The sequence below is a fragment of the Callithrix jacchus genome, chromosome 11 (assembly GCF_049354715.1).
Source record: "Callithrix jacchus isolate 240 chromosome 11, calJac240_pri, whole genome shotgun sequence".
Taxonomy (NCBI): domain Eukaryota; kingdom Metazoa; phylum Chordata; class Mammalia; order Primates; family Cebidae; genus Callithrix; species Callithrix jacchus.
The window spans coordinates 38495970-38522420 of record NC_133512.1 but is presented as its reverse complement, the minus strand read 5'-3'; the positions used below and the strand labels follow the sequence as shown (position 1 = coordinate 38522420).

General features: G+C 35.4%; 1 protein-coding gene across 10 annotated transcripts in view; it reads right to left on the bottom strand.

Annotated features, from left to right (window-relative positions):
* The window catches only part of TMEM196 (transmembrane protein 196), a 369686-nt gene that overhangs the window by 30579 nt on the left and 312656 nt on the right, over positions 1 to 26451 (bottom strand). For 2 of the 10 annotated variants that reach the window (XM_009002298.5, XM_009002301.5), the window contains exon 1: positions 22894 to 23955. The exons of 6 other annotated variants lie outside the window; for them this stretch is intronic. In XM_009002298.5, the coding sequence (XP_009000546.1) occupies positions 22894 to 23058 (165 nt within the window). In that variant the 5' untranslated portion in view covers positions 23059 to 23955. Of the gene's footprint in view, positions 1 to 22893; positions 23956 to 26451 lie in introns of those variants that run through there. 2 more of the 10 variants (XM_009002300.5, XM_002751519.6) reach the window with 1 other exon arrangement.

Genomic DNA, 26451 nt, shown 5'->3' with positions numbered 1-26451 from the left:
AAGAGTTAGCAAAACTTCCCATTTCTCTAAAAGAGCAGATTCTAAATGTTCTCATCACACACACGCACAAATAAGTATGCAAAATGATGGATATCTTAATTAGCTTAAGTATACCACGAATGTAAGCATATATCAAAACATCACCTTGTAGTCATAAATATATGCAATTATTATTTCACAGTTCAAAATGAAACTACAATGCAAATGAATAAATTGAAAGACCTTTTTCTGTTAATCAGGATTCTTTTTTTAGCAAATTTCTAAGTAGTTGAGGTCTTTAATCATCATTATGTCCTTACAGATCCTTGTATCTCATAAGAAATCCTTGACACATGTCAGCCTTAAGCTGGTGAAAAGTTGCTCGGGTTGTAAATACTTTTAAGCAGTGGTCCTCAGGTGCTCTTTACCTAGACCAGGCCATTTTCTACTCCCAAATAGGACAACTGAGATTAAAATATATGGGGTCTACCATGTTTAGAAGTCTATGAGATAGGGCAGAAAGTTTTTAAAGGAGGAATAGATAATATTTGCCTTCAATAATCACATGAAATTGAAAGCAGAAGACTAGATTATAAAATTACTAGAATTTGTTCCTTAAAATCATGTTTTCTTAGAATATATTAGGTCACAATAAAATGTTTATATGCCTATTTTTAATTTAATAAAATATCAGAATATAACATTTTATGTATATTCTGTTCTTTAGGAAATTATTACGAATCAATGTAAACAGTGATTATCTCTGAGTGCTGGGATTATTGGCAATTTAATGCCATTTAGCTATTTTGTATTTTTCTAATTCTTTACAGTAAACTTGTTAAAAAATAGGATATTAAATATGATATTTCCAGAAATTTGTCCGTATAACATTATTTAGGCCATTGGTCTATGGCTTTTATACATATAGGAGGTAATATATGAACAAGATAAAAATAAACCAACAGATGCCACCCTTCTTAGAAGTGGAGGAGGACCTACTTATAACATATAATATGAAAACAGCCAATCAAAATATTTTCAGTACCATTTATTATGCTATTTATTTCTTTCATAGGCAGTTCTATCCTATGTAAAAACATAACTCCATAAAATCATATCATTTCTTCAGAAATAAAGTGAATCTTGCACAATCCACACCAAAAATATTCTTTCAGAATCTGAAAAAGAATGATCATACCTTATGTCTTCTGAAATATTTGTTTTAAAGGTTATAATTCCCCAATGCTATTTCCTTGAAAAGTGTTTTGTTTCCAAAGGTATCTGTAAAGGAGTAACTGTAACATGTGAACCAAGTTAAGGGGAATGGTTGAAAATTTAATGGATTTAAAGTTTTTCCCTCATTTCTGAGGAAAGAATAGAAAGACTCTCTGATTCAAAAAAAAAAGGATGTTATGATTATTTTTATTTTATTTATTTCTTGTTATAGCAGAAATATGAAGATGCAGAATGGTATGGTTTTTCTGCTAAACCATATGAAGTAGAAATACAGATATTGAAGAGAAAATAATTCCTTTCCCTTGACAAGATAGACAGCATGATGACTGTGCATCAGCTAACAGAATGCGACTACACAGGGGAGAAAGTATCTGCAATGACTTTTCATGTTGAGCTGCTAGTTTCTGAAGCACTAGTGGAGCCGTTTTTATGCTCCAGGACATTTTTCACTCTGGGAAAAGATTAATTGACAGGTGCCGTCCGCAGAGGTCTGGAATATAAAACCAGCACTGCTCTTTAGAACCAAGACTTAAAAGAAACCCATGGAGTATCACACAATGGTTAAGAGTATAGACTCTGGAGTCAGACAGACATGTGCTATAAATCTGGCTGTGTCACACAGAAGTAGGACTTATAGCAGTAAAATGGATATACTCCTGCAAGTATGCTAATACTTATCTAAAAATGCTGTTAAAAATATTAATGCAATAATGCATATGATATTTTTGGTATATTTCTAATATCCAATAAACTATAAATAAATGGAGCTGTTAATTATTAAAATTTTATAATTATTGAGCATCTGATAGGTACAGAGCAGTGTCAGAATTCCTAAGAGAATTATAAAGAATATTTTACACTTTTATTTTTTTTATTCACAGAATCTTCCCTTGTGCCAAAACCGTGTATATGTTTGTTTCAGAATACTCATCTTCCTCATTATGGAGGATGGTTTTCCTATATCACACCAATATGTACTCACCATTACTCTCTGCAACCTCTGGCCCTAATATGCTAAGCTGCAATTAACAAGATTTCAAGGATTGTAAGTGGACTGACTTCTGGAAAATAATTGTGTATTAATTTCTACTTAATGCAAGGGAAGTTTTTGAAATGCTACCAATCATACTTGCCTCTGAATGTGATGGTTTAAAGCAAAATGTTATGTTCAAATTAGTTTGATGATTCAAGAAACTAGAGAATAACATAGGATGATCGTCATCATAAAAGCTTCCGACTATGTTTAGCTCAGCCTACAATCATTTTGCAATTCAGTATGCCCATAGACAGATGCACAGCAGTTAATGAAGGATCTAGTCTTACATTGTCAGCTTCAGACTCAAAACATGAATCTCAATCATGTTTCCACTCACCACTTTTCGTACGTCTATTACCTTACTATTGTTCTCTCAAAACTCAGAGGCACTATTGATTCCCTTCCTTCCTACGTCACTTTCAACAAATGAATTACTGTGTGTCATTACTTTTATATTCACAGTGAAATTCTTTTATTCAAGGCCTCACCAGCCCTTGACTGGATTACTTAAGAGCTTTCGAGAGAGTCCTCCTGACTTTAGTTTCTCTAATATCACTTACTTTAAGTTCATTCCTAGCATGATTTTTAGCACCTTATTTTTTCATTCTATTTTTTCAAACAATGTCTCTCCAAATTTCTTGGCCCGGCATCAGGGCCCAAATGAATAAGTTCCAAACCAGTTTGCCAACTGGTCTACTGCAGATCTTCTACAGCCAAAGTGCACTTAAATTATTCTCTACACTCTCAATTTATCTCTTTTTTCATATTTCACTTCTCTTCTTGGACAATTTTATTCTGATTTTTACTATTCTCCAGGGTCCATCTTAAATTCTCTGCTCAGATATAATCTCATCTTTTTTTCTTAATTCTCATAGTACCTTTTAATGGGGCTTACTACATTTTGACTCATATTACAGATATTTGTATGTTTATTATCTCTGTAACTACACCTTAAGCTCATGAAAGAGAAGTCTATTTTTTTTTTTTCTATTTTATAACTACCACCAGGACCCTACTCCCACTGATAATAAGTCAAAGAGCTACAACTTGTCAAACTCGTTCTCTTACCCCTTCCCAAACCTGCCTTCATTTTCTGTTTCTAATCTCAGTATATGTTCCTTCTCTGTAACACAGGGAGAACATCAGACTTAACTGCCAATCTTTTCAACTCATGTTTTAAAAGTCTGGCTTCCATGAAGTCTTGTTGAGTCTGCCTCCATAGTTTCTCACATTAATTCCATTCCTCTTGGTGTTCCCTTCATTCTGACTCTAATTTTTAATATTAATGTCTCGAATTCTTCACACTATCCCTGGTTATTATTCTTAAAATAAATTGATTCTAGTCACTCTTATCCTCAAAACCTTTTTAAGTTATTTTTGTACCTGTCCATTTCTAAAGAAGTGGGCTTCAAAACCCATAGTCTAATACTCAGGTTCTTCACAGTTGGACCAAGCCTACCTCTTCAGCCTCCCTTCTTTCTGTTCATTCCGTGCTTAGAAACCAACATTCTCTTTGCCATTCTCAAGCTCTCATGGGCCTTGCCTCTACAAATTTGGAATACTTTCTCCCTTGTCTCTTTTCAAGCTTTCTCTACTTAGTTTTTCCAGGTTTGCCACAGAAGGCACATCTTTCACGACGTCGTCTATGACCCTCTTCACCTCCCTTTCTGCATCCACAGGATTTTCATACACTTTACTGAACTATATGTATGTGGATTGAGTGGGAGGTAGTGTAGCTTAGTGATAAAGAATGACTGCTTTGGAGTCATATTGACTGGGTTTGCATCATGGCTCTGTCATTTTCTGGCTTTGAGAAAGTTACTTAAATTATTTTTCCACTGTTTCCTCTTTACTGAGATGCATAAGTGTACACCTCATAGCTGTAAATATTAAATAAAATAATAGGTACAAGCCACTTGGAAGAATTTAAGTGCTCAGTATTATTGTTTGCAAGTATATTTCTTTTAACAACTCTAAAGTCCGTGGATCCAGAATCTAGAATATTATTTATCTTCAAATTCTCAGCCAAGTGCTTCATTCAAAATTAGGCCAATAATTATTTGCCAAATTGATTCACTGGAAAGCTCTAGGATACAGTACATATTAAAGCTTTGTATTACCAAAACTACCATGAAAATATCAGTCCTGTTGAAGGAACAAATATTTAGGAAAGCAGATGAAAACAAACATCAGAATTTCCAAAAAGAGAATATGATTAAATGTTAATATTATAATTATAATTATAATCAAAAGAATAGAGACAGGAATCTTTTACAAGTAAGCTGAAAACTTGCAATAAATCATGAGCATGGTGTGAAGTGTGTTGTTACCAGAGAGCAGGTTTTGATAAAGTTGTTTTCTGTAGTCACCGGCTATAAACTTGTCAACACCCCCCAAAAAGTTCTGCAATTCTGAACAAAACCCCTAGGTGGCGATTCTGTCTTCCTTTGTTATTTATTTACCTTAAGCAAGTCAATTTTCTCGGCTTCAGCTTTAACAAGAGGAAGATGGATAGGATGGAATTGTGAATATCTTCCAGCTCTGACATTTTCTGATCAGTAATCTATGAAACGCTATTTTTTCCCACTCATTTTTAGCAGGCATTTCTTCGTTGTCTACCATGACTAAAATCACAGCTGACACTGAACATGTTATTTATAATGAAACAATTCTCTCCATTCTTTTTATAAGAATAACGAGACTAATGTTAATATTATGTAATTGTGGGCTTTAAGGGGCAATTCATGTGAAAGTGCTCAATCTTGGTTATGGTACATGGCAGATGTTAATAAATGTTAATTTTCCTCCTTCCATGTGAAAAACTTCATTTTAAACATCAAGATTCAGTGTAGTTATTAACTTTATTTGTGATGTCTTCTTTAACCTTTTACTTAGCCCCAGTCATAATCTAAGAAAATATTATTTTAGGGCATATTTTAACACTGCTGCATGGATCATACTTTCTGATAATTATTAATTATATATCTGTCATTGCTAAAGGTTTTAAACTCCTCCTAGTCAAGTGCAATTAGAAATATATTAAACCTTTATTATTATTAATTATATATTTGCCATTGCAAAAGGTTTTAAACTCTTACTAGTCAAATGCTATAAAAATATATTAAACCATCATCACTAACATGAGACCTGTGCAAACAAAAATTTCAGTGAATATTTGATGATGAATAGATGAGTGAATGAATTTCAGTTCAGTGGGAGAAGCAGGAAATAGTCTTTCCTTGACTGGAACACTTTTGGTACTTGCCAGATGATACTATACTTGAAATCCTTGTAATAAAAAGTAACAGAGATACTTTTATTTTACTATTAGAAAAATACACATTGAAAGGCTTGTGTCATGGGTACAAGTAATTTAGGGGTTCATTTTGAGAAATGCTTACTGTAATACCTGTTTCTGGTGTCACTCCCAGGCAAATAAGCCAACTCTGTCTTTCCAGTTTACGAATAACTCCAATTGTCTTAAAGGCTTTTCCTCATCTATAGTTAATGTCTTAGCAAAACAAAACGTGAGACCAGGTGTAGTGGCTTATGCCTGTATTCCAAGCACTTTGGGATGCTGAAGCAGGCAGATCACTTGTGGCCAGTAGTTTGAGACCAGCCTAGCCAATATGGTGAAACCCTGTCTCCACTAAAGACACAAAAATTAACCAGGCATGCTGGCACATGTCTGTAATCCCAGCTAATCAAGAGGCTGAGACACAAGAATCCCTTGAACCTGGTAGGCAGAGGTTGCAGTTTGCCAAGATCGTTCCACTGCACTCCAGCCTGGATGAGAGGGTGAGACTCAATCTAAATAAGTAAATAAATAAACGAAGCAAAAAGAGTTTCCTCACCAGCTACTCATTTCTTTTGATCAAAAAAATATATTAAGACAAAGGTTATGCAATAGAAATCTAACATAAGCCATAAATGCAAACCACATATATAACTACACGTTTTAGTAGTTATATTAAGAGATCAAAAGGGGGAATTATCTCAATAATATAGTTTATTAAACCTAATATATAAAAAGTATTGTCATTTTTCCCATGTAATCAACATAAAACAACTTGAGACATTTGACATCCTTTTTCCATACTCAGTCTTTGAAATCTAGTGTGTATTTTTTACCTGCAGCACATCTTTCTTTTTTTAAAAAAAAAAAAAAAAAAAACCTTTTATTTTAAAAGTTCCATGCGCAGGGGTCCATCTGCAGGTTTGTTATATAGGTAAACTTGTGTAATGGTGGCTTGTGGTACAGATTATTTCCTCACCAAGTATTAAGCCTAGTACTCATTAGTTATTTCTCCTGATCCTCTCCCTCCTCCCAACTTCCACCCTCTGAAAGGCCCCAGTGTGTGTTGTTCCCCTCTGAGTCCATTTGTTCTCATCATTTAGCTCTCACTTATAAGTGAGAATATGTGGTATTTGGTTTTCTGTTCCTGTGTTAGTTTGCCAACAATAATGGCCTCCAGCTTCATCCGTGTTTCTGCAAAAGACATGATCTTGTTCCTTTTAATGTCTGCATAGTATCCCATGGTGTATATGTACCACATTTTCTTTATCCACTCTATCATTTGCGGACAATTAGGTTAATTCCATGTCTTTGCTACAGTGAAGAGTGTGCAGCACATCTTAATTCAAACTAGCCACATTTCAAATGCTCAATAGCCGCATGTGGTTAGTGACTACTATTCCATGCAAGTCTAGATGATGCACAGTTCTATTAATGGCCAGAAGTCAGGAAAAGACAAGTTTCTTCACAAATGTCTTATCACTCAGAAAATACAATGTCTTCCTTAATTAGCTCTACAGGCAGTTTGCTGTTTACCTGTATAATTTTTTCTGATGAATTATAGTATTATATCCCAAAAACTTGCATCTTACATGCAGTACTTTTTTGTTGTTGTTGTTGAGATGACATCTTGTTTTGTCACCCAGACTGGAGTGCAGTGGTGTAATCTAAGCTCACTGCAACCTCTGCCTCTGAAGTTCAAGCAATTCTCTCAGCCACCCAAGTAACTGGGACTATAAGTGTGTGCCACCATACCCCACCTTTTTGTTGTTGTTGTTCCTGTTGTATTTTTAGTAGAGATGGGGGTTTCATCATTTTGGCCAGGCTAGTCTCAAACTCCTGACCTCAAGTGATCCACTTGCCTTGGCCTCCCAAAGTGCTGGGATTACAGGTGTGAGCCACCACGCCTGGCCAATACTTTCATCATAGTATTTTATAAACCCTTATGTCTCTCTCTCTCTAAAAGACTATTCTGAAGGTCTGAGGATCTAAGAGGTTTAATGAGAGAGCTTGGCTGGAGCTGAAAAGACATTAGCAAAATCCTAAGTTAAAGTTATACCTTTTTTTCTCCAAAATAAGTGATTCTTTGAGAAAATATTTACTTTAATTGTAAGTGATAGGCATATAAAAGTAATCAAGGTTGCTTATTTTTTTATGATGATATTTTAGTTCCTTACTTTCCTATTAGAAAACAGCCCACTCTATCACTAGTAAGTTTGCTCTACTATATCCATGGTCAAAAATAAAAGCATGAAAAAAGTTATCTTTTTAAAAACTATAGCGTTATTAAAAGGCATTTATCTTCTAAAATAGTGTTGGATGAAGCCATTTTTATACATATGAATTTTTTAGTAAGAACTCCAGGCAAATGGTATAGTAAATTTATTAATTTTGATTCCAATATATTTGAATTAAAAAGAAAATGCTCAGCAAATATCAATAGCTAAATGACTTTGACATTTCCAGTCCAAAGTTTTGAATGTTCACTGCTTGATAAATGAGATTTGGACTCCGTTTTTAAAAAACCTTCTTGAAGACAATTCACTTACTTATCCAAATTGATCAATAGCTCTCGTGGGTTTGGAAAATTAACTTCGAAAATATTAGCTTCTAAAAATTAACTTCCATTTCTCAGTTGGTCTGGAAAAGCACCAGGGAAAACCTGCCAAAATTTGTGTAGAAAGCCATTTCTTTGAAAATTCCAAGCAGGTAGAAACTCCTGAGATCTGCTAACATACTTAGGATATTTCCATTATGGGTTAGCACTGCCAATAATTTGGGATCATTCCTGTTCAGTTTTGGGTAGTGGCCAGTTAACTGCATTTTCCTTTTGGTTGAAAGATTATTTCAATGATAGTTAATATTTTGAGATATCTGTAGAAATAATGTTTGAAAAAAAATAGGTGATTTGGAATCTGGTCATAGTTCTACAGCTAGCCAGCTATACTAATTCCCTGGACTTATGTTTACTTATCTGTGAAATGATGAATTTAAAACAGATTATTTCTAAGTCTCTAGTTAATTGCATGACTCAATTATAATTGGCAACCAATAGGAAGAGAAAACATTTTAATGATGCCTTCAGTGCACCCATACTCAGAATTCTCTTTTCTTTACCCTCAGCTATTGACTGCTAGAGTCTCAGACTAAACAAAAGAGCAGAAGCTATCCAAGACTCCTCTCACCATTGGCCATTTAGTGTGCCAACATCTGCATCTTCACTCATACTTGATTTGCTCTCTCTTTTTTTTTACAATAAACAAAGTTGAAACTTGTTAAAAAATCTCCCACTTTAGCTCTAAATCTAATTACCCTTCACCTACTCAAATATTTTTTCTCTTTACATAATTATTTTCTCCCTTTGTGCCCCTTTATTCACATTGGTATGCAAAAATATTCCAAAATCTCCCCTAAAAATAGAAAACTTCATTGACTCCTAAGTCTATTGCTCTGTCTTTATACAGAACCCATCTCCCTTCACCACTAAGCTTCTTGTTTACAATTTCTAGATTTTTATCTCCCATTATATTTTCAACACACTTTAGCCTGACTTATATTCCCATTACCTTACTTCAGCTAGTTATGCAAAAGCAAACAATGTCCATCACGTTTCAGCATTTATCTTACAAGGAAGTCTCTCCTTTGGTCTTTTCTGACACCCCTCTTCTGGTCCTCAGCATAGCTTTCTGGACAAACTTCTCAGTCTCTTTTCTTCTTGTTCCTCATTTCTATCCATCCTTTCAACATTACAGTAACTAAAAGCTTTATTTGAGTGTTTTTAACCAAACATATGACCTTAAAAATATTTTGTATTTACTAATTACTCCCACACTGATATTTCTAGCACAATCCTTTCTTCTGAACTCTTGAGCTCTTTATCTAACAGTTCACAGCATCTCTCTATTTTGATATCTCACAAGCATTTCTACTTTCACAGGTTACAAACAGAATATCTCCCATGCTACACCAGACAGACAGACACACACACACACACACACACACACACGCAGAGCTTTTCTCTTTTCTGATCATCTCCTTCTCAAAAGAGTACATTGAAACTTGATTCTATCATTTGCTTGATCTCAAAAGCTGGTAGTTATTCTTAACATTTCCCCTCTATAATGGCATAAAATTGAACACAAAACACAAGGCCTTATCAAGTAAATATCTGTGCTTCTGTTTTTTATCACCTCCACTTTCATTGCTGTAACCATCGTATCATACATTTTAGTAGTGTCCTAACTACACCTGTCACTTCTTGTGTGACTTCAATGTATTTTCTAAACTGATAATCAGAATGACCTTTATAAGCTCATCCATTTCCTGCTCAAAAGCTTTCAATAGCTCATTTTATAATTAGCAAAAAATCAAAATGTTGTAGCATGTATATCAAGTTTTAATTTTTACCCCTATTTGCCTCCATCTCAGCCAATGCCTTCTACCTCGTCCTCCTCCTCACCTGTCATACTTCAGTCACCCTGAACTTCAGTTTCTCAAACAAACCAAAGCTTTCCTATCTCAGCATCTTTACTCATGCCATTCTTCTGCATGAAACAACGTTCTTACCTCTCTGTGTTTGTGTAATGCCTCATCATTCTTGAGAAAATATTGCCTCCTCACAGGTGCTTTCCTGATTTTCCCACTGTTAATAAAGTTATTTTATATTCTTCATAAGCCTATATATATATATATATTTTTTTTTTAGATGGAGTCTCACTCTGATGCCCAGGCTGGAGTGCAGTGGTGTGATATCCGCTCACTGCAATCTCTGCCTCCCAGTTTCAAGCAAGTCTCCTGCCTCAGCTGCCCAAGTAGCTGGGATTACAGATGTGCTCCACCACACCCAGCTAATTTTTGTAATTTTCTTAGCGACTGGGTTTCACCTTGTTGGGCAGGCTGGTCTCAAACTCCCAACCTCAAGCCATCTGCTCGCCTCCGTCTCCTAAGTGCTGGGATTACCAGGAGTGAACCACTGCACCCAGCCTATTTTCCTGTTTAATGTAGCACAAACTTTAATTTTAATTTGCGTATTACTTATTCATTGTCCATATTTCTTTTTAAATGAAGCATTAGAAGATCAGAGATTGTGGTTATTTTATTCACTGCTAGATCTTCAGGACCAAAATCACAATATAGAACACAGTAGTTGTGGAATCAATATTTGTTCACTAACTCTAACAAGAAAGAGAACTGAGGAGAATAAGCAGGTGGATTATAAGAGTGACAACAGAAGCTTGTGCTCCTGGAGTCCCACGAGCTTTTCTTTTGCACCAAGCTGTCTTTTCTTCTTTTGTCTCATCCCAACCCAGTGTGGACTACAGAGTTAAGGCCTATGGAGTGTTATTGCCATTGATGTCAATGGCCACATCTTCATAAGCCTAATCCCTGAGGGTTCCACACCCTGAGCTCACAATTCAGGTCCCTGGGCTTTCTTCACCTTTGTTAGATTTACAGATCTCCTTGGTGGTCTTGGCTTTCAGCCTTCCTCTCTCCCAGTTCTGTAATTTTAGCATAGTGTTCATCTTCAAAAGAAACCACTTTCCATCTTCCTATTTATATTTCTTTCTTTTCTTAGCTCATGGAAAACCCTACCAATTAAGCAATGTTCCTTTTTCCTTAAGCTCAAACTAATTTCTTATTTCTCACCATATAATGAAGCACTGAAATAATGTAAGGACTGCAGTTCTATAAACCATATTTCTTCTACTACAGAAAATTTCACAATCAGTTTAAAGGAAAAGGGTAAATGCACATCTTTTATCAAAAGAGATGTAACCTCTCACACATGCAATCAACTTCATAGAAAAAATCCCAAGATGACAAAATGTACAACAGACACATTTATGTGATCAGGTGCTCCTCCATTAACACCAGCAACCTTAGTGGCTTAGCAGAGCAGGAGAGATTAAGACACAACTACAGCAAACAGAAATTAAACCAGAAGCACTCAAGAGAGAGATAGAAAGAATAGTTTCATGGTGTTAAATGAAGATGCACGTCAGGTAGTGACAGAAACCTTTTTAGAGACTTAAGTAACCAAAGAAAAGATGAACTTCAGAAAATATTTCAGAAGAAATCACCAGACACTCATGTAGCTAACAGGCACGCACACATTTCTAAATAAATCTGAGTCCAAAAAAAGTCTGAGAAACTTCAAACTGGCCCAGGACCCAAATCCTTCAGTGCATAGAACAAATCAGCCTTAATTCTCACAACGCAATTTCTTCACATCTCCCCCTCAGTGTTCATGTAATGAATCTTTCTTGTTTTTAATGCATTATGCATTGTGTTCTGTTCCAATTCTGTTTTGTGATAGTTTTTTTCTTTTTTAAAAAAATTATCTCTTGAATATTTTGAGCATGCTACGTAAATAAGGCCTTCAGGTGTTAGAGCTGTTTCTGCTTCAAAAGTGACAGAAAAATCATAACCAAACTTGTGAATTTTAGATAAGAGGAATTTTGAATTTATAGTATATTTAAATGTCATTTTTCTAAATATTCGTCATAATCATTATTCACATAGGCTCTTAGAAGAAAACCCATCTTATAGATAGTAGTACAAAAACCTGAAGAGCTTCTCTTTGGAATTCAAATTTTTGTTATCTTAGACAAGTATAATAAATAAATAAATTTTAAAATTAAATTCATATAAACCTTTATAATAGTGATTACGTCTAGAGGTAGTAAAAAGGAATGTGAGTAATATTGAACATCAGCGCATGGATAATGTTATCAATAACTTTCTACTTACTCCAGTAGCTTAAACTTTTATATAATTATGCAGAAACTCTGTATTACATAGTTTATAATGACAATTTAATACATCTATTTGTGTAACTTAAAGGAGTTTTGTATTAATGTAGTTTATTCCAATTTACATGATTTTGCTTATATTTTATGTTTAAGATTCTTCCATATCAAATATGACTAAAATGTACTTGGATATATCCTAGGACAACATTCAAATATAAAGCTCACAACTTCAAACATGTGGAAACTATCACAGGGTTTAAAACGTAGATAATGAATTTACTGCCAGAGAAAGAAAAAAAACCACCCCTTTGAGTTATGCCAGTTTTGAGTCTGATTTTTAACCTGTTCTTATATATTTGAAAATAGGCAGGCACATGCACACGTATGTTCATAGCGGCACTGTTTACAATAGCAAAGACCTGGAACCAACCCAAATGCCCATGGACAATAGACTGGACAAGGAAAATGTGGCATATATACACCATGGAATACTATGCAACCATAAAAAATGATGAGTTTGTGTCCTTTGTAGGGACATGGATGAATCTGGAAACCATAATTCTCAGCAAACTGACAAAAGAACAGAAAATCAAACACCGCATGTTTTCACTCATAGGCGGGTGTTGAACAATGAGAACACATGGACACAGGGAGGGGAGCATCACACAATGGGGTCTGTTGGTGGGGGCAAGGGAGGGACACTAGGGGGGTGGGCAGGTTGGGGAGAGATAACATGGGGAGAAATGCCAGATGTAGATGACAGGAGGATGGAGGCAACAAACCACACTGCCACGTGTGTACGTATGCAACAATCCTACATCATCTGCACATGTACCCCAGAACCTAAAGTACAATTAAAAAAAAAGAAAAAAAAGCCAGTGGATTAAAGATTAAATCATTTAATCCCGTAGGGGATTAAAGAATGGAAGTTATGCTCTTCCCAGTAATTGCCAACACAACAGATGAATGTCTATCAACATGCATGGCAGTTTCTGAAAGCTAGCCACTTAAAGAAACAAACATGGCTACACAGAAGGCCATGGCATTAGGAACTTGCCCCAACATCAGGGTAATAGCAGCCTAAATCCAGCTTATATTCCATATCAAGGACAATTACCAACTTTTTCTTAGGAATTGCTTATCTTTTTACCTTCTCTGTGCCTGGGTGTGCACACACAGACTCCTAGACGTATTTCTCTCTTTAGGTGATTTTGATTTCTATACTACTTCTGTTACTGTTTCTACTTTCGGATCCTAAATCACTAAATCATAAGTCCTTTAGTTTCTCCTCCCTTAAGTTAAGAAATTTATCTGCTGGGATAAATGGTATAATAAAAGCAGTTGAATTTCTTAGGCAATGTGGTTGATTATAAACATAAGCTGCCATTTCTGTTATTATTAATGTCATCAACATTATTTTAATTCCTCAGAATAATCCATATAGAAAAATAACCAGCAGGGTACAAGTAAAAAAAGAAGGTAACTATGAATTCTAAAAGCTCTGCCAAAAAAACAAGAAAATCAATCATACATCTCTGTTTGGTAGAAGAAACAAAAATTATACATTGTTATTCCAACACTGACCTAAAACAATTATTCCTGGGACTCTGGAACATGCACACCAAATCACAACTATTATTAAGGTACAAACTCATTTATGTAGAGTAAACAGTTTCTAGGAGAGGGTATATGACCTACATGTTAGCAAGCCTAGAGTTCAAGGTCAATTTCATCAGTTGTCTTACAAGTTTCTCTCCAGAAATATATACAAATAAAATATGTCCATAAATGACAAATAGAAACCACATGCAGATTATAGGTTTTCCAGAAAAATGACAAAAACATGGATCCCATTGTTGCAGGTGAGATATGGTCATTAAATATCTAATGTGTACACTGAATACTTTAATATAAATATCACACAATTTTTAGAACAACTCCATGAGATAAGTGGTAGTACTTCTATTTTTCAGATGAATTAACTGACTGTTCAGTGAGATAACGTAATGCACTCAAGCCTAAACAATTAAAAAGTACTAGAGGTAGAATTTGAACCCAGATCTTAATAGCTCCCAAACCTATTCTCATTTCTTTGTATTATGCTATTATCTTCAATTAAATGCAAAAGTTTCTATTTTTTTTTTTTGAGACAGAGCTTGGCTCTTGTTACCCAGGCTGGAGTGCAATGGCGTGATCTCGGCTCACTGCAACCTCCGCCTCCTGGGTTCAGGCAATTCGCCTGCCTCAGCCTCCTGAGTAGCAGGATTACAGGCATGCGCCACCATGCCCAGCTAATTTTTTGTATTTTTAGTAAAGACGGGGTTTCACCATGTTGACCAGGTTGGTCTCGATCTCTTGACCTCATGATCCACCCGCCTTGGCCTCCCAAAGTGCTGGGATTACAGGCTGGAGCCACTGCGCCCGGCCAAAAGTTTCTATTTTTATATGCCAGCCAGCTGTGAGAATCATTGAACATAAGAGCCTTAAAAGTTTAAAAATCCACCATCAACAGGAATGACATTTGAAAATGTGGTTAGATTTGTGATGGTAAATTCACATTTTCCTCAATTTCAATACTTTCCTCAAGTCTTTCTTTTGATCCAGGATATTTTGCCTTGAAATTGAGCAGCATTGCTTGGGTTTAACTGCCTTGAACCCAGCTGGCATTTTGCTTTGAAACTGAGCAGCATTGCCTGGGCTTAACTGTTTCGATCTCATGATTGTCAGGTTCTACCCTGTAGAGCTCTCCAAGCCTAGCAGGATATCAAGATTCGACCAGTCTTGACATTCTTTCGGGACTTTTGCATTTTTACATGAACATATCTCACTCTAACAAGGCTGATATCCCCAGTGTCCCACAAACACTCCATTTTATTGCTTTTACCTCTTCTCCATGACTTTACACATGTTAATAATCTCTTGCTGATACCTTTTATTCTGAACTCTCTTTAAATTTGCTGTCATGCACTATATTGACTAGCCCTCATAAATTTTAAGGATAGTCTGAGATTCATAAGTTAACACTAAGGATTAAGCTTTAATGGCAAGAGCAATGTCGGCCCAATATCTGAGATGCAAAATTCTGGTAACATGAGGGTTGTGCTTGTTGATTGATTCACTGTGCTAGTCTCTTCTGGAAAACAGACAGAAAGAATGATTGGGACTTAGCCTTTAAGGCATCCTGCCTGGTCCATATATTGAAGGGTGGGAGTAAATAATGAGGTCAGCCCTCAACAAAAGACTTTTTCATGAAAATTTCCAAAGTTCCACATAACACAATAGAAAAAGCACAGACTTTGAAACAATACTGCTCTGACTTAAACTACTGACTCAGCTGATTAAATAACGGTGGATCCTAGGTAAGTTCCTTTTTCTACTTAAACTTTATAAAATACTACGTTGTTTACAAAGTTGTGAAAATTAGAAATAATAATGGACATATGGATAAAAGTGAATCATGTCTAGTATTATTTCTATGGGATAAATAGATCAAGGAATTCTATCTCCCAAGTTGATCTATTTAACCAATATTTTTTTTTTGCCTTGACAATATAATTTTGTTCAATATTTAACAATAGATTATGAACTAATGGAACTTAGAGTTGTTTCTTGGGAGTTTTACTATTGGTACTAATAAGTATGGGCACCAGTTAAGGTTATAATCGTCATTGTTGAAATCTAGGTATTTAAGTGATGTATTTGTGAATAATAATTCATGTAATAAACATGGCTTCTAAAGCTGCTACTTGGGCAGATCAAGTTTCTGAGATAGTAAGTATTTTTAGTAGATGTGTTAATTTGTACTTGGACTTTTCAACAAGTATTTACATAATTCTAAATGTTTTTTGAATACTTTGTTTTATGGCATAAATACTGGTCACCATATTCTCACTATCTGATTTGCCTAATTTGTATACCAAATATCTTTATCTACCACCCTCTCTCACTTCAAAAGAAAGAGGTGTTTTATGCTTCCTCATTCAGTTTTAGACTAAATATTTACAAGACTTTTCTAATATAGTTATTTTGGTACATTTTTATAGTTGCTAATGTAAATATCATAATTAAATTAAAACCTAACAAGATGCATACTATACAGAAACAAAACAAAAAAGTGAGTAAAACAAGGGTTGATGAAAGGTAGAGAAATATTGAGAGCCAGAGCACCACTAGTGGACTCTAGATCCCAGGCAGACAAGGAGCAGCATAGGCCAGCAGAGAGAAGGCAGCAGCTGATGTTCACTGATCACTTACTCTATGCTAGACCCAGAACTAGTAGCTTTAGAAACATTGTTTTCTGAGATCCACAAGAACTCCATGAAATAGGTACTAGTATCTCCCTCCTGTTAGGAATAATGAAAATGTGACTTGGTGAAGAAATAAAACTTTTCCACTGACACAGTTATATTGAGTGAGATGTATGAGTCTAATCTGATTGTCATTTAATTTTAATGAAGTACATATAGATTAGATCTGCAGTTATAAGAAAGACTGCATGGCTTTGTACATTACAGAGGAAAGTTGTCACACAGTTTCTTCTCTCTTTCTCTTTTCTGGAAATATGCTCAATAAGAGTCTAATTCAAGGCATTGTTCATCATTTTCCATGTTGAAACATCTATCTGTAGAGTGGCCACAAGACAATTTCTCTAGATTACTAAGACAAATTTAAATATTTTGACCAATGCTGGACCTAGTTATTTAGATACAGAAAACTCATTTGAGTGTATTGGATCATATACGTATGTGACTTTCTGAATGCAGTGGTGAAATGAAATTTGGTACACTTCACAAGTAAAATGATGTTTCAGACCCCAAAACTGTTGCGGTTTCTCTCAACTTTGGTCACCTTTGGGGTATGTGTGCATGTGTGTGCATGTGTCTGAAAGTACAAAATCTATTATAGCTTTTATTGAAGCTAAAGAGAGACATTTCAGGGTGGAGTAATCTACCAATATGATTAATTGTTGCACGAGACTAAGTGAATACACACAAAAAAAGTTAGTTTGGCTACATTGAAAGTACACATTGGATAATATGGCTCATAATTAATAAGAGAAGCAACTAAGATATTTAGGAAAAATGTCCAAATTAAGAGGTTTGTCTTTATTCAGATCATGTTTCTGTCAAGCAAACTGTCAATTAGCAGGTGACTGTTACAAATATTATCAGTCCTTTTCTAATGTTTCTAGGACAAAGACTTCAAGACAAATTATACCCTTGAATAACAAAAATCCCCAAGCATATTTTATCATGGACTTTGAATAAAAATTTCAGGATGTGCCATTTATGTGTGAACAGGATCTAGACTATGAGAATTTCATCAAATAAATAAAAATATGACAAAACTCATCGTATTTTCTATCATACCATTATCAACACCAGAAATGAGCACATATTTACATCTCTTTTGACATCTGGTATGGCTCCCTGAACAGTAACTATATTTCCCAGTAGTTTGGCTTGCCTAACTTATCTAATTGTCAATCATCTAACTGCTTATGCCCAGTGGCTAATCAGTAGCATTTGAGAATGAGAGTATGAATCATATAAAAAAGAGATTTTTTTTAATCTAGGTTCTATAGAATATGTTAACGGGCTTTATTATATGCAAAAATTTGACAAGAATTGGTTTATATGCCCAGAACAAAACTATTTTTTCCTATGTGAAGAAATGTCTGTGAGACTATAATAATATAATGGTGACTAATTTTGATGAGGGGGTAGAGAAGAGGACTTTAGTTACGACTTTGCACAACATTTTGAATGTATTTATAAATTACTTGTATAATTTAAATTAATTTTAAAATGGAGCATAAATATGTTTGTATTTTTTTATGGGAACAAAGCAGTATTTTCATCATATGATAAAGGATATGAATTTCTTATGTCAAGTGATTGATCCTGGATGAAAATTGATTATCTGATTAGAGACACACTAGTTTCAAAAAGTGTACATTTGCAGTAACTCAGAAGTTTCTTTTACTTTATCTTCTTTCGTTTTTATTAAATGAATTTAAAAGCTTAAATATTAAAAATAATACTTTGGAGCAGCTATAATTTATATATAGCACCTCATTTGGATTGCTATGATATAGCTTAGAATGTACAGAGGTGAATTTCCAGAAAATTCTACAACTGGCTGAATTGCTGCCATGGGAAACCAAGAATCGACAGAAAAGATATGTGTGTGGTTATGTTGTAAATTTCACTAAAGCAAAACATCAGATTTATTAAACAAATAAAGATATTATGTATAAATCAAATATGCTCCAGAAAAATAAGCAATAACACCTTCAAACATTAAATGATTTAGATAAGAAAAATTTCAAATATTTAAAAATACAGCCTTATGGTTTACATGTGGGAGAACTAGGTTTAGAAAAGTTGGTTTAATAAATTAAGTTTTATAGGATGTTATCAGATATATTAATAGATGGGTGAAATTTTAACATAATACATAAAAATTTAACTCAGCATTATATTTTTTTCTGGATACCACCATTTGGATCTCTAGATTTCCAAATCCCAACCTACAGCAATAAAATTCTCAGGGATTTATAAATCTGTGTGCTATAAATTTAGTACATTCCCATTATAGATGATGCACTGGAGGCTGAGAAGAGTGACTTTCACACAGCAACTTGGAAACAGAGCTCTATCCAATTAACTTTCTGACTATAAATCTTATACATCAGTTATAATTTACATGACTATACTTTTTCCAAAGCATTTTACTCAATGGTTTATTGTTATCTAACAATTATGCCTCTGATTTTGTGCCATCATTATAGATGACCATATTATCTATAACAAAGAATAAAGAAGAAACAAAAATGTTATCAAGACACCTATGGCTTTTTTTCTCATGAAATTATAGTTAAATAAGTTTTTCTTCTAATTGCCCATATTTTAAAACTTTATCACAGAAAGCATCCCTGCCTGATTAATCAGATAAAGTAGTTCCTGCAATGATCTGTGTAAGCATCCATCTCATACATTTTAAGCCCTTATCTTTATTTTTAAGCCACATATTTTTTTATATTTCTATGTTTGGGGCCAAATAACCAAAATGCAGCAGTTGCTTAAAATCTTAGTGCACTTATCCTAGATAAAAAGTGTATGATTTTAGGGTCTTTCTTTATAAAAGTAATCCTGTTTTAGTACAGCTTTTATTTCTACTGTCTTTTAAATTTAATTCAGAAATATCATAGTAATGATATTAATGTGGCACTAATCAAGACACAGTTTGATTATAGACTACGTGTATTGTGACAGGTTAATTGTAAAATCTTATTTGGCATTCATAAATAACCCAGATTTTTAATTCATAATTTAGCAAAGAGATTAATAATTTTCTATCTAGCTTTCTTCTGTGTCTTTTTAATATCCCTTTGGGAAGTAAGAATGGGTATTATTATTATTATTCAAAATATGAGGAAGTAAATCTATTGCCTCAAACTGGTACACAGCCTCCTATGGTCTGGCCCCAATTACTTTTTCTATCCTTATCTTCCTCTTACATACCTAAGCCCCAGAGAAATGTAAGAGCTTGCTCTTCCTGGACCACAAACTAACCTGTCCCAGTTTTTTGCCTTCATGTGTGCTGCCTGAAAGATTCACTTTTCTCACACCCTCCACTGCCAGTCTATGCACCCAGTATTATCTGTTCATATTTACTCAGTGCTTACTACATCCCATTCACTTTACCAGGAGCATTACAGCCAGCCCTTTGTATTCCTAGGTCCTGCATCCACAAATTCAAACCAACTTCTGATTGAAAATATTTGAAAAAAAATACAGCAACTATAATAATATAAAAGAAATACAGTATAACAACTATTTATATTGTATCAGGTATTATAAATAATCTAGAGATGATATAAGGTATATCAGAAGATGTGCCTAGGTAATATGCAAATACCATACTATTTTACGTAAGAGACATCAGAATCCTCAGGTTTTGGTAACTAGGAGGACCCTGGAACCAATCTCCCATAAATAGGTAGGGTCAACTGTATTTAATTTGTTCCTTTTAATGACTCTATTTTATAGATAAGGAAACTTTGGCTATTCACCCACTTAAGTAAGTGGTAGCTCTGGGATTTACAGCCAGGTAGTATGGCTTCAGATCTTACACTATAATACATTAGTTAACACTGCAATTCATTGATTCTAAGTCCTGGTAAACCTCCAATATCAATAATAAAATAATACTTCTTTCATGGATATTTAACTGACCACCTTAATCTTTCTCCCCATTTTTTGCCTCCGTATCTCTCTGAAGTCACACTCTAACTTCTCATTGCTGACAAACTTAGTGATGTACCATTTTGTTTCCTCCACTATGGAGTAGCTTTTTTAAGACAGTGCTCTGATTCATCTTTATAGTCTCTGTAGTAAATGGTAAAATGCCTTTCACATGCTAAACTCTCTGCAAATATTAGCTACATGAATTCTTCATTGAAGAAACTGAGGTAGTTGAGACTGTACCACAAATGATCTCCCCAAAATAATTTAGAAACTACTTAGCCAGTCTGTTATTCAATAAACACAATGATTCCAAATGGGTATTTGTTTCTTCACAGATTTTGCTTTCTAAATTGGTTTATAAAAAGTGAGCCACTGTTGGGGCATTTTGGTTTCAAACCCATTCATTCACTCAGATGTATTGTTTGATTTCACTGAATCAGACAATAGAATTCAAAACTATTGTTTCAGAAACCCAAATGAATTTTGCTCACTCTAAACAACCAGTTAAAAAAGGAAACAATTCTTTATTATAATGACAAGGTAAATATGACTGACTTATTTGCTTTTCCATAAGGTGATTCAAAATTTTCATTTCTATACATACACATCTAGATAACAGTAAATAGTCTGGAAAAAATTATTTAATCATTTTTTCTTGCACGATACTCAGCAAACATAACCATTTGTTAATTCTCAAAGATAAACTGGATACTTTAGTACTATCTAGGGAAAACCTAGCTTAATTGACTCAATTTCTTGAATTTAAGAGGGACTGACTTGTAGAGTATTTAAGGCTTCTCCTTATTAAGATATCATATGGTCACCTTTTCTCCCTTTTTCTAAATGTCAACATTACACTTCATTTTGACAGTTATCCAACAGGAATTTTAAAGTATTATTTCTGTTTATATCATAACAATAAAAATAAGAACAATAGCTACAACTCTCAAAATAATTACTGCCACATATAAAATCAACAATTATCAGATTTAAGATATGTCTCTGTCCTTTCAAACTCAAATTTAACATATACATTGACAACAATTTTGTGATCAAGAACAAGATAATTATTTAGAGGTTGATAGTAACTTATTATTGAATTTGAAGTAAGGAAGATTCTTGCATGAATTCAATGTTAGAATTGAACACTATTTTCAGTTTTTATAGCCCTGCAATTTAAAAACATTTACTGCACCTGGAAAAAGACATATAAAAACTAATTATCTAAAGCAAAATTTTGCCAGTTTCAAAAAAAAGTTAGAGCATCTTTCAAAAGTGAATTACTTTTGAATAATTTTTCTTGAACTACATAATAATCATTTTCTTTTAGTGACAGCTCAAGTAATTAGTCCATGATTATTAAACACACTACAGATTATCAGTGACAGATTACTTTCTATTAAATTATCTTGAAAGGTAGGATCAAGCTAGACATCCAGAAGTATGTGACAGCTACTTCTTAAAGGAAAAGAAGAAAAGAAAAAACTGGGTTTCACAATTAGGTTCATATTAGGAATAGTGCTGAGTTATTTTATTGATTTTTTGGTGGAAGAAATGGGTCTCTACAGCTTTCCTGGAGATTCATCCTAATAAACAAGAAGCTTGTTGAATCTGCTGTCTGACCTAGAGATAACTATGACAGTTTCTCGGAACTCCGTAAGCAGAATTATTCTCCAATTAGAATGTTGTTACACATCTTACCATTTGATGTTTTTCTAACTTACTGTCTAGAACTTAAAAAAGCTTTTCAGAGGTGAAGATTAGAAATGTAGCAAAGGAAAATTAAGAGCAATGTTTTCTGGAATCAAATGCACCCACATACTTCCCTTCACACTCACACCACATTTCTCTCTTTGTTACTGGTGTTGCCTTTGGTGTACCTCGGGCATTGTTGCCCAGAGATAAATGCATAAATATCCCTGCTTGTTCCATGGTACAGAAAAAGAATGCAACACTCTTATTTTGATTTACCTTGTAGAAGGAACAAAAGATTAAGTCAGCCTGCCCTTGACGGGTGTGACGCCCTCCTGCCTCCCAAATAGCACCACTGGGCAGAGCAGCCCTTTGCAGAATCAGCCAGTGGAAACTAACACACCCCCCGCCCCCCCGCCCCTCCCCCTCCGCCACCCCACCTTTAAACAAAGCCATTTAATTTTGTCTTAAGCCCAAGTAAGAAAAACAAAAAACCCAATGAAGGACGATATAAAGAAGCATAGCTTGTCAGCATGAACCTACATGCAAGCCAGAGATTTATGATTTGTTTCCCAGAGGGGGAGTGACTAATGCACACACCCTGACCATCACCGTAAAGAGGTAAAGAGAGAGTGAAATGGCTCAACGTACACACACCCCGCTCCATACCGGGGACGAGTCTCCGAGCTGAGGCTTGTGTTCTCGGAGGGCCAGGCTGAAGCTGACCGCCCCTACGGCCACGCTGGACACCCCCAGCCCTATCTCCAGCACGGAGAGCACCAAGAGGCTCCCAATAATCTGACTGCTGGTGCACATCCTTCCTCGGTCATCTTCCTTCCAGATCAGAGAGGGAAACCAACCATCTACCTTTTTTTCTTCCACTCTCCTCCTTACCCCTTCCACCCCCTACCAGATCCCAAAACTTTTCTTTCTTCAAGAGCAAGGCATTATCCACAAGGGCTGGATTTTCAGAAACGAAGACCTTCCCTGGCTGGGCCAGAGGCAAAGGAGCTGCTCTACCCACTGTCACGTTCAGATGGGGATGGATCGGTGAAGGATCTTCCTGGGTTCGGTGGTGCGAAGATTGCAGACCAGTACCAGGGCTTTTAAGGAGCCGGAAACCTGGAAAAGCCCAGGGAGCTCTGAGCCTCGCTTCGCGGGCGCTGTCCAGAGTTCTGCCGCGTCCCAAATCTCCGCAGGGAAACCCGCCCACTCCTCAGCCTACCAGACCCTGTCACAGTCCCTTCTGTTTCATTGCCGAGGAGAGGAGCTTTGCTTTCCGGAGAGCCAAAGGGAACTGCTTCGAGCTTCTCCCTCTCTCTCCCTTTCGTCTCCTCGCCTTTGTTTTCGTGGCAAGGCAAAGCGCCTCTCCAAGTCTCTGGGTCCCCAGGCCGAGCGGGCGGAAGATATTCAGCACCACGCTCCTTGCAGTTGCTCTGTCGCCAGAAAAAGCGACCTTGTCTGATGGCCTCTTTCCGTCTGGGTTTCTTCTCCCTCGTCGTCGTCCTCTTCCTCCCCCTCTCTCCCTAGCTGATTTTCTCTCATCGCTATGACCTCATTGGGATTTAGGAGGTTGACGGAGGAGGAAAAGCCTGATGTATTTGTAGATCCAGGACCAATACTCTTAGCTGGCCTTTGATCCGCCCCGCCCGCGGACCGCAGCAACAGGAATGCAGGCGACCCCTACCTCCGCCTCTCCCTTGGCTCCTGTCTGGGCTTCTATCCAGCGAGAGGGGAGGCGATGCCTACGTCAACGAGGGCTCATTCTGTGAAAAACTTTCTTTGGCTTGTACGCGGGGTAGGGGGAGCAGTGAGCAAAGAAAGACAGAGAGCCCAGTGGGGTGGAGACTCCTAGGACCCTGAAGGCCCCTCACCAAGGAACTCCCCTGTCTAGGAGAGCTAGATTCAAGCCTGCTTGCAAAGACTGTCCACTCTCGGCTATCACAGCCTGTCACCTTCCATGCCGGAGGGCGAAGAAACAGTTGGCTGGGGGCGCACCGCCGCTGTAATTTTGATCCTCTCCAGCGGCAGGACCTTTCTTTCCCCTAGGAGCGTGACCACAAGTTCTAAGACGCATAGATAGACCCAACTGAGCTGGAATCAGATATTCTCTTCTAAATTCGAGATTTATGTATGTATTTGAACAGGCATTATTTTTAAAAAGAAAAAAAGAAAGAAAAACACGTCTGGCTTAATGCACAACTATTTTTGACAGTATACTTTCATCAGAATCCTTAGGGCAGGGGTCAGTCCAGTTTGTCCTGGGGTATTTTTACATTGTCTTCTGATGCATATAAGACTCTGGATGTCCAGGGATCACTGTATTTAGACCCCATTTTTATTACTCTAGTTTTATGAAAACTCTCAAGGTATTCTATCAAGAAAATTTAGGAATTGGGTTAGAGAGGGTTTTGGGTATGGGTCATCTTTCTCAAAAACAGGGTTCTCCAGTTGGAGATGGACTGAAGGAAAACAGAAGAAAGGAGGATGAGTTTAGGGTACATTAACACAAGACTAGCGCATTTTGACTTCTATACATATGCAGATCAGTGCAGTGTAGTGCAGGCATTGTGATTAGAGGCTTCTTAAAGCTCCCGTGATGAGAAGATAAAACTCACTGACCTATAGCATAACTTCTGTAACATAAATGACAGTTTCAGTGTTCTTAAATTTAATTAAGGGCTTCTTTTAGAGTTTAAACAATTCTACGCTATATATTTTTTCATATATTTATGTTCTATAATTTAAAAATTTGAGTCCTCGTCTCTTAAATATAAAAATAAATGCAAAGAAGAGTTACAATTTATTAGGCCTTAAAGAGCTTCAGTTATTGTGATATTTGGAGAACAAATAAACATTTATACTGAATGATAATTACTGGATTCATTTCCATACTTTTAAATCCTCAAAGAGAGGCTAAAATGCCTCGTTAGTATATGGATTTAATGATGTATAGTTTATTTTATGTAAATATTACCAAAGTCATCGAAATGATCCAATTTATATGCATAAATAATACAGCATTTATGTTGTCAAATTTTTGCTTTGTCTTTAGCCACCTCTTTTCTTTAGGAAAAAAACTCTTCTCAGGAAGAGAACAACAAATTGTAATATTAAAATGAATTGATTAATGGAGACATATAGGAAGGGAAATGAACTTTTGTAGAGAACATAGGGGTGGTATTGACAATAGTTGAATTTCACAGAGAAAAAGAAACAAACAAAACATATATTATGGTTAATGTTTCATCTCTAAATGTAATGGCTTGAATTATAAGATTGGTTATCATATGCCTGATTATAACCAATCTTGATTGATTCTGGATCATTGGTGAGAAATCCAAAAACTTTTGAAAATTAAGTTGTATATAGAAGAAATTAAACTCATCTTCACATAAGTAACTGCCAATAATAATTCACAATAAAACAAATATGTTTAGAAATAAAAATAATTATTTTCTATAGAGAACATTGCTGTTTTGTGTTTTAAAACATGAGCATTGGTGTTAAAATTTTTCAAAGAAATTACATTATCTTTTTGGGGACACAAAGGATATTTTTTGTGCCTTTTAAAAATGATGTGACGATCGTCCCAAGCTAAACCCAAATGCATCTAAAATTTTCTCCTAAAGAAATCAAGAAAAACAGCATTCAAACTGACAAATTATTTATGATTCTTATTCCAATTATCCCTCCATACATTTGCTAGACAAATAAATTATAGGATAGAACTATAAAACAAGAAAAAAACGCATAAAGTACATCACTGTCCAAATGCCAGTAGCTCTACAATTTCTGAATTTGATTTTTCTAATGCCATCATACACCAAAAGAGCTATTCATGAGATCCATTGATAGATAATTCAATATTTCCACAATTTTGACAGAAGCAATAGCACAAAAAATCTCAAGTTTGCCATCTGCTGGCTTGTGTATGATACAAGTGAATGTGAGTAACCTCAAAATAATTCTAATTAAATGCCTTAATAAAAGAAAGTATCTTTATAGGTGCTATCTTTAAGGACCTAAGCCCTTCCAATAAATATTCAAGAAATCTGAGTTTCTCTCATTCACCAATTTACCAAAATTAGATTGTAGAAATTTCAATAACTTGATGAAGAAAAATCCAGGAATGGATGGACAGTAGACTAATGTCTCATGTCTTAATATAATAAAGTTGACAAAACCATCAATGCAACCACAATTATA